Source organism: Eumetopias jubatus, unplaced genomic scaffold, assembly GCF_037043125.1.
Source record: "Eumetopias jubatus isolate StellerSeaLion01/CBP00866 unplaced genomic scaffold, mEumJub1_p1.0 scaffold_12, whole genome shotgun sequence".
Taxonomy (NCBI): domain Eukaryota; kingdom Metazoa; phylum Chordata; class Mammalia; order Carnivora; family Otariidae; genus Eumetopias; species Eumetopias jubatus.
The window spans coordinates 83457353-83468390 of record NW_028274818.1 but is presented as its reverse complement, the minus strand read 5'-3'; the positions used below and the strand labels follow the sequence as shown (position 1 = coordinate 83468390).

General features: G+C 44.0%; 1 protein-coding gene across 4 annotated transcripts in view; it reads left to right on the top strand.

Annotated features, from left to right (window-relative positions):
- Positions 1-1633: 1633 nt before the first annotated feature.
- The window catches only part of SMG1 (SMG1 nonsense mediated mRNA decay associated PI3K related kinase), a 104756-nt gene continuing 95351 nt past the window's right edge, over positions 1634-11038 (top strand). For 2 of the 4 annotated variants that reach the window (XM_088017387.1, XM_028091694.2), the window contains exon 1: positions 1634-2092. In XM_088017387.1, coding sequence (XP_087873513.1) covers positions 2001-2092 — 92 coding nt within the window. In that variant the 5' untranslated portion in view covers positions 1634-2000. The remainder of the gene's footprint in view (positions 2093-11038) is intronic. The other 2 variants (XM_088017388.1, XM_088017389.1) reach the window with 2 other exon arrangements.

Genomic DNA, 11038 nt, shown 5'->3' with positions numbered 1-11038 from the left:
TTTGAGAGACAGAGACAGAGAGAGCAGGAGGGGGGAGGAAGCAGAGGTAGAGGGAGAAGCAGACTCCCTACTGAGCAGGGAGCCTGACATGGGACACCGGGCTGAATCCCAGGACCCGGATGTCATGACCTGAGTGGAAGGCAGACGCTTAACCGACTGAGCCACACAGGTGACCCTTAATGTAGGTCTTATTTAAACTTTTTTTTTTTTGAACATATGTGGATGGCTATACTTGGGTCTGACCTAGTGGGGATTTCTTTATTGAGTCAAATATCAGCCCCAGTTCAGAGGTTTCTTTTTACCTGAATGGGGGGAAGCAAGGTGAGGGGAGAAAAGTTCTTTTTCAAAATCTTAACTTTCCATCTTTTAAATCTGGCAGGATGATACCTGAGTGAGGGATTCGTGGGCATAAGCAAGGAGCCCAAGGCTGAAACGGTATGCCTGTGGAAATATCAAAGTCTTATGATCTTCAAGTACTGTAAGTAACAATTTTTTTAAAGGTTTTATTTATTTATTTGAGAGAGAGAATGAGAGATAGAGAGCACGAGAGGGAAGAGGGTCAGAGGGAGAAGCAGACTCCCTGCCGAGCAGGGAGCCCGATGCGGGACTCGATCCCGGGACTCCAGGATCATGACCTGAGCCGAAGGCAGTCGCTCAACCAACTGAGCCACCCAGGCGCCCTAAGTAACAATTTTTAATTACACAAAAAAATAGACTGTCTTCTTGCAACGTAAAATGGGTTAAGACCCTCTGTGTTGACATGAAGACACTGTTGACCGTCCTCCCCAAAGGTAGCTCCCCTGTTTGATGTGCATCTTGGTCAGCTTTCCTCTGTGGATCTGCATCCACATTATGTATCAGATGCTTTAGTGAAATCTTTCCGGGGCACCGTGGGGGTGGGGGGGAAGTGCTCAGGTGTGCAACCCTGCCCCTACCAGCCAGATTCTTTCCGGTGGGGAAGGTGGGCAAGTGTTAAGGTGGGAGGATTTCTAAGCACATTTCACATTGCAGGGGACAGGGATTGCAGGGCACAGGGGATTGCCTTTTCTCCCTCTATTTAGTTTTTTACAATGTGAAGAGACGGTGAAGGTGTAAGGACTCCATGGGCACATTTCAGGTGGGGGCTGGGTAGGTGGATATCCACCCTCTCTTTTTTATTTTTACTTTTTACCGTATAGGGTGGGGAAAATGGGCACACGTGAGCCCTAAAGAGATGCCTGCGTGTGCGCGCGCGTCTCTGTGAGCGCGCGCGCAAAGGGCACCCCAGGTCCTTTATTGGATGTCTGTTTACACCTGACTGCCCAGCCCTCCCGGGTCTGGTGCTTTCTGGAGAGCATTTGGGAGGGTGTGCGCGTGGGGGTGGTGGCCGAGATCCCCTCTCCCATGATACCCCGCGGCGGGGCGGAGACCTTAGCGCGGTCCGCGGGGAGTGGAGGCGAGCTCGGGGCGCGGGAGGGCGACCCGCTCGCCCTGCCCTCCCGGCCCCGCCCCCCGTGGCCGGCCCCGCCCCCGCAGCCGGCCCCGCCCCTCTCTCCTGGCCCGGCGGGCGCCGGCACCGCCCCTCGCTCCCAGCATGCCGTGCGGCAGCGGCAGCGGCGGCGCGGCGGGCGGAGCCGGGAGGCGGGGAAGCAGTGGCTGTGTGAGCGTGAGGAGCCGCCGCCACCGCCTCCTCCTCGCCGTCCTCTTCCTCTTGGGTCCCGGCGTCGCGGGCCGCCCTCGGCCCTGGAAGAGACGTCGCCTCCCCTTCCTCCGCCTCCCCCTCGCGGCGCCACTCCCGCCTCCTCGTCCTGCGCTGCGGGCTCAGGCGGAACCCGGAACGGCCGTCAGCCTCCCCCGCCCTCCGCCGCCGCCTCCTCCTCCTCCTTCTCCTCCTCCTCCTTCTTCTTTTCGGCTTCCTCCTCAGCCCCGGGCGGGACCAGAGTGTCGGCGGCGGTCGGTTCGGGCGGCGACTCGCGCTTCTTTGGGCAGCGGCGTTTGGCCATGTCGTGTCGGGGAAGGTAATGAGCCGCAGAGCCCCGGGGTCTCGGCTGAGCAGCGGCGGCGGCGGCGGCGGCACCAAGTACCCGCGGAGCTGGAATGACTGGCAACCCAGGTGGGTGAGCCGGCACCCAGTCCGCCGCCCCGACCCCTGGGCCCCGCCTCGGGCGGGCCGAGGCCTACGGCCATCCGACTGGGAGGCGCGGCCTAGGCCCTCCACCCCGCCCCGGGAACCGAGCGCGGCTTCCTGGGTCCCCTCCCGCCCCGGCTGGGGGAGGAAGGCCGTGGGAGGCGAGGCCTAAATGTCTCCCCTCTCTGCCTTTCAGTTTTGGGGCTGGAGCTGAGACCCAGGGCGGCGGGCGAAGGCACTGGCCTAGGAGTTGGGTCAAGAATGGTGAAGAAAGGGGCCTGGTGGTGGGGGCCTTTCTGGTTAACACCCACCAAGTTGGAATTTGAGTTGGGGGATCCTGGGAGTCCAGGACCCTCTCTGTTACCCATTCACTTCTTGGTCCCTCACCTCTCAAGCCCCCACGTAAAAGAGCTCCTTAACTATGATCTCTTCTGTGAGGCCCCCCCCACGTGTTAATATTTCAAAAAACAAAACCCCCAACACTCGAAGGGTTTACTCTGACTTTAGGCTGGGCAGTTGTGGGGCATGAAATGAGGTTGATGAGGACGACCACTCTCGTCCTGGGAAATGAAATTTTCCTCAAGTGCAAGGAGCAGTTCCTCTGGTGGAGAGCAATTCATACTTGGTGTTTTTGAGAACACCCTAAGAGGAGTAGAGAATTTCCTCTTGCATGGAGGGCATTTGGTCTCAGACCTCTTTGGAGCCTCCTTGGAATTGAATATATTTGGAGCATCAACTTTTTTTATATACACTTTCTGTTTGTTTCTGATTAATCATGGGGCACACTTGTGCCTCATTTAGGACTGAGTGTCTAGAAAAACTTCCTAAATGTATATAATGTTTTAGGGTTAGTTGATTTGTGGAGTTTTCATACTTTGAAGCACACTTGACTGTAACTGGTCAAGTAAGTGTTAAGACAGGTTGTTGGGATGACTTTGGCTTCCTGATGGTTACATGTAACTTCAGCAGTGCTGGAAATAATTTAAGATGTTAGAATGTAACATTTTAAGACTTGATAGAAAAATCTTTTGGGTAAATGGGCGGTAACACATCTTAGTCTGTTTAATATGCCTTCCCAAATCCTATGTCTCTTGAGAACTATTTATATATAACTAGGTGACTTTAAAAGTTAATGCCTGACTCTAGAATTGAGAAGTTAAGTAGTTTTAAAAAAAATTGAAAAGCATACCTTTACTTGTCCTTTACCACTTAGGGTTTGTGAATGCTTTAAATACAATCAGTTGACTAGTTTTAAGTAAGTGTTATCTGTAATTGATATTCTTAGTTGTTTTATACTTTCATTGAAATGTCTGAAATAGCTTTTTTTCTTGCATCTAATGAAATTAGATGATTAATGAGCTTGAATTTGACAGCTCTTTGACGGTTGGATTTTCCATTATTTTGCAGTATTGTGGTCAGCGTATATGAAAAAATTTAGTATCCCTTTACAAGACTAACGTGCTCCTCACAAATAATCCTAGAGCTTTTGGAAAAGAATGAATTGTAGCTTGTAATTCTAAATAAATGGAGTAGTGAAGTTGCAGCCACCTGCTGGGGTCACTTGACTTCATTTGACAGATATGAAACAATGGCTTATATATTTATGGAATATATACATGGATTATAAATATTATCCATGTTTTCTTCTTTCACGTGTTCTATTTCTTGGCTGTGTATGGTGCGTTTGTTGGGGAGAGGATGTAAGCTTTCTTTAGAGCTATTCTCTGTAACAAAGTCTCAGAACTTATTGCCTAGGTAGAGGGATACTGTGAGATATAGTTCGTCATGGAGTTTAACATAACAGTTAGGATGTCGGAAATATTTGACTTTTTTGTAGAAGAGGGAACGGAGAAGTAAGGACAGTATCCCATAGCAGAACTTGATTGTGGGGTTGCCATAGTTGTTTTGTTAAACGTCAGTAAAGAACCTTGTTTGCCAAGTCATAATTTTCACAACTTAAATTTGAGGTTGTTCTGTCCGCTCTTCAGAAAGGTGACAGACTCCAGTTAACTGACAGAATAGAGGTTTGGTTTAAATATTTATTTTTCTAAACATCTTCAAAAGCAGGCAGATTGCTGCATGTGAATCATTTTGGTTTTTAGAAAAATTGTTTGCCTTTCTGTACCATTACTTCTCAGATTTTATTTTTATTATTTTCTTAGGTCTAGACTTTTGAACAAGTGGGGTATAAAAAAACAATTCTTGTCGGTTTCTCTTAGTGTTAATTTGTCAGTTAATTTGGAAACAGACTGTTTAGTCAGTCATGGGCACACGTGATCTTCACACATATTGACAGGAAGTGCTCCAGGTGGCTGAATACACTAGTGTCAAATGGCAAAAGAGCAAGCCCATCTTTGCTAGAAGCCTACCTTTAGCAGAAAGCATTTATAAAGCGCTGGTTGATAGTCTTCCTTTTCATTCACATTAAGATTTAAGAATGATTAGGCAAATGAATGGTTTTATCATTGCCACTAGCCAAAGTATGTTTTTTTCTTGACTTTGTTTTGGAATATAATCTTCTAGTTGTACCAATCAAGATAGAGATTGGAATGACTTTATTTTTATTTTTATTTTTATTTTTTTTATTTTTTTAAAGATTTTATTTATTTATTTGAGAGAGAGAGAATGAGAGATAGAGAGCACGAGAGGGAAGAGGGTCAGAGGGAGAAGCAGACTCCCCGCCGCGCAGGGAGCCCGATGCGGGACTCGATCCCGGGACTCCAGGATCATGACCTGAGCCGAAGGCAGTCGCTTAACCAACTGAGCCACCCAGGCGCCCCTGGAATGACTTTTTAAAAGTAAATATATAATTATTACACATTTTATTATTCCAAAATGACATGACTAATTTGACATTGGAGTCAAATATAGTTTAGTTTGGAAGCATTCAGGTCAACAGAAAACAAGATTTTACTTCCACACTTTGGAGTCTTAGACTTTAACAGATTTATATTGGGTGTTTTACAGTGCCCAAACTTAAGATCTTTCTACAGTTCTATAATGATAAAACTGTATATTAAAAATAGCTTCCATTTTTGGTAGAATGTAGACAGATTAAAGTTATCAAAAGTACAAGTATCTTTTTTTTTTTTTTTAAAGATTTTATTTATTTATTTGAGAGAGAGAGAATGAGAGAGAGAGAGAGCACATGAGAGGGGGGAGGGTCAGAGGGAGAAGCAGACTCCTTGCTGAGCAGGGAGCCCGATGTGGGACTCGATCCCGGGACTCCAGGATCATGACCTGAGCCGAAGGCAGTTGCTTAAGCAACTGAGCCACCCAGGCGCCCAAAAGTACAAGTATCTTTATTCTCCGTTGTCACAGACCAAAAAACAGGAAGAGTGTTGTGAAGGTAAAGCCAGAAACTAGTATGTCTGGCATTGTGAGAAACTGGATTTTTGAAATCAGAGTTGTCTCTTTAGCCTTTTATGAATCTGTATACTATTTGAAGTCCACAGATAAATAATACTGTGAAATACATTAAAGAAAAATGAAGTGGAGTTACATATTTTATAGCCATAAATAGAGCTTTAGTAGAATTTAATGGTTACCAATTCTGTACCACAGATTTTCAAGTACACTATGGGGGTTTATCAGATAACTGTGTATGGGTGTTTGTGGGGAAAGTTTGTTTTTTCCATTATAAAATAAAACATATGCTTCATGAAACATTTGGCAATTACATCTTTAAATTGAACCTTTTTTCCCCTTCTGTTTTGATTCCTTTTTAAGTTGGGACCATAACTGGATGGTATTTTAATAACAGGAGATTATGTAACATTCTAATGCAATGAAAATATTTGGCTTTAGGAAATATTGATCCTTGAGGCATTTTTATGACTAATAGAGCCACTATGTTTAAGGAGGTTATAGGTTAATATGGGATAAAGGACTTGGGAAAGGTGAAGTATTATATGGATAGTAATTGTGATATAATTTTTGCTATTTTTATATGTAATAGAGTTTAAAACTTGGAGAGCCAGAGGATGAAAAACTGTGCAATTGAGAAGGGAGCAGCAGGACCATGAAATTTGATCCATTTTGACAGTAAATTTGGGGGGTCTCAACGCCCCCCCCAAAGTAAGTAAGGAAGTGGCAAATGCAGGTTGTCCTTGGTAAAAAATTTCCAGTTTGATTAGAAGGATGGGGTAGTTTTGAGGAGTGATACAGATAAGAGAGAGAGGTCCAGAGCTATATTGGAGCTGTATTGTAGGCCTTGAATCATAGCTTAAAGAGACTGCTAAATACCTGAATATTCTGTTTGTAATTCATGATTTAAATTCAGACAAAAGTATTCAGCCCAGTATGTGGGAATTTCCATAAGCAAAAGCCCCTCATGAGTTACCTGGTGTTGATTGAGGATGGTCGTTATAGTGGTAATTTTTGTCTGCTCACAATTCAGTTTAGGTTAGGATTCTTTTTTTTTTAAGATTTTATTTATTTACTTGAGAGAGAATGAGAGAGAGAGCACATGAGAGGGGGGAGGGTCAGAGGGAGAAACAGACTCCCTGCTGAGCAGGGAGCCCGATGCGGGACTCGATCCCGGGACTCCAGGATCATGACCTGAGCTGAAGGCAGTCGCTTAACCAACTGAGCCACCCAAGCGCCCTAGATTAGGATTCTTTTTTTTTTTTTTTAAAGATTTTATTTATTTGACAGAGAGAGACACAGAGAGGGAACACAAGCGGGGGGAGTGGGAGAGGGAGAAGCAGGCCTCCCACTAAGCAAGGAGCCCGATGTGGGGCTCGATCCCAGGACCCTGAGATCATGACCTGAGCCGAAGGCAGATGCTTAACGACTGAGCCACCCAGGCGCCCCTAGGTTAGGATTCTTAAATGGAATGATCATACACAGAAAATACAGTGTGGTCCATGGTGTCTTTTTTTTTTTTTTTTTTAATTTGACAGAGACACAGCGAGAGAGGCAACACAAGTAGGGGGAGTGGGAGAGGGAGAAACAGGCTTCCCGCTGAGCAGGGAGCCCGATGTGGGGCTCGATCCCACAACTCCGGGATCATGACCTGAGCCGAAGACGGCGCTTAACGACTGAGCCACCCAGGTGCCCCCCATGGTGTCTTTTGTGAACAGTGAATTCTCACAACTTTTTTTTTTCTCCCCTATATTCCTTATGCTATACCTTTTATTCCTCTGAGTTACTCCAGAACTGGAAGCCTGTATCTCTCACTCCACTTCACCCATTTTCCCATTCCCCTACCCTGCTCCCCTCTCGCAGCCATCAGTTTGTTCTGTCTTTATGGGTCTGTTTTTACTTTTTGTTTGTTGGTTTATTTGAATTCTCACTACTTTTAAATTTAAGATTTCCTGCCTTCACTGCCTTGCATATAGTAGATATCTGCTTACTTGCCTTTCTAATTTTTTCTAATCACCTAAAATAAATCCCTGGGGTTCTTTTCAGTGGACCTCCCTTTATGGATTCACACAAGCAGTTGTTTGGTGTCTCTTCATGTTGTTACTATTTTGGTTACCTGTCTTTGGCTATCTTAAAGTTTTCTCAGAACTCATTTTTTTGGGGGGACTACAGAGTAAAACTTACCACCTTTTGTATGAGGCCTAACAGTAAAGATTGCAGGTATTTTGTGGTTTAGTTTCTATTGGAAATATTCAAGTTTATTATACTTTAATTTTTTTAAAAATGTGGAATGTAACCTATTAAGTTCCTGTTTTGACATTTGTGTTTTTATAGTGTTAGTTTTTCTCCATTTGTATTAGTTGATTGTGTATTTCCTTTCCTGAATTCTTTTCTGTACTCCACTGTTACTTTTTTTTTAGATTATATGGACATATGTATAGATCTTAAGTGAATTTTGACAAATGTATGACCCCACTCAAGATACAGATACACATTGATTTTCAGTTGGATTACACTCCCTTTCCACCCCTGCTCCCCAACCCCCCAACTGTGTACAGGTAGATCTTGCCTTAAAATTTACTGTAGAAAGGAAATCTTAGAATATTCTTATGATTTCTTACCAACTTAATGTTTCTGTGGATTGATAATCTTGTTGTCTTCAACATATTTCTTTCTTTCTTTCTTTTTTTTGCTATAAACATACTTTCTTGGGATATCTAAACATCATTTGAAAACAGTTTCAGATGGTGGCTCGCTCCTTAACTTCTTGAGATATTTTAGTCCTGGGATACACAAGATCGCCTCTTCTTGGCCAAGTTTATTTCTGTCAGCTGCAGGTTCATGTACCTTTCTTTACCCTCTGGATACCTACTGCTGCTTATTTGTTTTCCATGCTCTGCCCAGTTTAAACCTTGTACTTACCTTAAAATTCCTACCCTGCTACTTCTGCCCTCTGAGATCCCTCTGCCCTCTGAGATCCCTCTTCTCTTGCAACAGTTCTGCAGTGAAAGTTAACTTGTGCTTATCACCTCAGTGATTGATCTCTTAAGTCCCTGAGGGCTGAGCCTGTCCTTTTCTCCTTTGCTTCTGTGTCTTACTTGCCCTAAAGCACTCCCGAAGTTCATTTCTGCCTTAGGGTCTTTGCATTCACTGTTCGTGCTGTGTAGCTACTGTCTGGATTGCTCTTCTCAGAGTACAATGACCTGGATGCCCTCATGCTGTCTCAGCGTAAATGTCACCCCTCACTGAGAAGAGGCATCCTTCTCTAACATTTCACCCTGGGTTTTCTTCATTGCACATAACACTGTCTGAAATTTTCCTGTGTGTCAGCCCCAATAAAACATAACCTTCACATGTGCATGCATCTTAATGGTTTTACCCTGCATCCCTTCTTACATGCTAGTGCGTCAGTTACTGGGGATGCCTGGCTGGCTCAGTTGGTAGAGCATGTGACTCTTGATCTTGGGGTCATGAGCTTACTTAAAAAATAGTATACCCGATATTTGAGGGTCCTTCCTCAAGTAAATACATGAAAATGGAATTCTGCAAGTTTGTATTTAGAGTTAACTCTAGTTTATAATACTGTTAACTGTGGGAGGCATTTTGAGGGGAGCTGTTCCTTGTATAGCAGCCTGGTTAGCCTGAGGCAGCAATTTAAATAAGCTGATTGAACAGGTTTAAAGAGACATTGTTCTAGTGTCGCCAGATCTTTTACAGAAGAAAAAATATTTTCATAGGTTTTATCCATCTTGAAAAAAATACCTTGCTCACATATTTAAAGATCTTTTACGCATTGACATCTTACCCCTTATCTATTGTACGTATTTGTACATTGTTTAAACAATCTAATCACTAAAAAGTTAAGCACTGGGTTGTCCCTTCTGGCATTCCACTAGAATGCCTGAGTCCTTGTTGTATGCCTGCTGATGGGGAATTAATGAAATAAAAATTTTCCAGAACCAGGGGCACCTGGCTGGCTGGGTCAGTAGAGAGCATGTGACTCTTGATCTCCGGGTCCTGAGTTGAAATCAACTTCCGTGTTGGGAGTAGAGCTTCCAAAGAAAAAAGTAAAAAAAAAAAAAGTTTCCAGAATCAACAGATATCTCAACATGGTGAATTCCTTTTTTCATATTAATTTTCATACCTTTTCAAAAAAGGAAATTGTATTCTTTCTTTTAAAGATTATTTATTTATTTGATAGGGAACAGAAGCCGGGCGGGGGGGAGTGGGAGAGGGAGAGGGAGAAGCAGGCTTCCCGCAGAGTGGGGAGCCCGATGCAGGGCTTGATCCCAGGACCCTGGGATCATGACCTGAGCCGAAGGCAGATGTTTAACGACAGCTATGCAGGTGCCCCAAGGGAATTGTATTCTTGTTGGAAATTACTTTTTTTTGGAGCTTAATGTTGCTGTTCATATTAACGTAGTATGTCTAGGATTTCATGTTTATTATTTTAAAAACTTTTATTTATCAATATTTTATTTTTGAGAGAGAGAGAGAAAAAGGGGGAGAGGGAGAGAGGATCGTAAGCAGGCTCCACACCCAATGCAGAGCCCAGTGTGGGGCTCAGTCTCTCAACCCCTGAGATCATGACCTGAGCTGAAATGGAGTAAGATGTTTCACTGACTGAGCCACCCAAGCGCCCCTATTTAAAAACCTTTTAAAGGCTTCCCGTGTTTGTTTATTTGTTTATTTAAAGATTTATTTATTAGAGAGCAGGCAGGGGGAGGAGCAGAGGGAGAGAGAATCCTGAAGCAGGCTCCCCTCAAGAGTGCGGAGCCCAACGCAGACCCGATCCCAGGACCCCGAGATCATGACCTGAGCCAAAAGTTCAACTGACTGAGCCACCCAGGTGCCCCTAAAGGCTTTTTTGCGTTTATTTTAAAAATCTTTTTTTAGAGAGGTTTCTGGTATCAGAATAAATTTTGTTTTGTTTTGTTTTTTTGGTATGGAACTTCCTAAGTTACGTTATTTCTTTTTTTTTTTTAAAGTTTATTTGAGAGAGAATGAGAGCGAGCGAGCGAGAGCACAAGAGGGGGAGTAAAAGAGGGAGAAGTAGACTCCCTGCCTAGCAGGGAGCTGGACGCTGGACTTGATACCAGGACTCGAGGATCATGACCTGAGCTGAAGGCAGTCACTCAACCAACTGAGCCACCCAGGCGCCCTGTTTCTTAGTTTATAAGAAGAGACACTACTTTTCCTTTTCTTTCTTTTTAGCATCTTTTTTTTAAAAAATATTTTATTTATTTAGAAAGCACGGGCAGGCAGGAAGGAGGGGCAAAGGAAGAAAGAGAGAGAGAATCTTAAGTGGACTCAGCACTGAGCGCAGAGCCCAATGCAGGACTTGATCTCACGACCCAGAGGTCATGACCTGAGCTGAAATCAAGAGTCCAGTGCTTAACTGACTGAGCCACCCAGGTGCTTCTCTTTTAAGCATCTTAAAGAACCTCAACAGTGCTCTTAGAGTTCACAAAAAAATTACTAATGGCTCTACAATGGTCTAAGATAATTGTATATTCATGTGTGTTTGCATATTTTTAAAAATCCAAAATACGTAATACCTTTTCT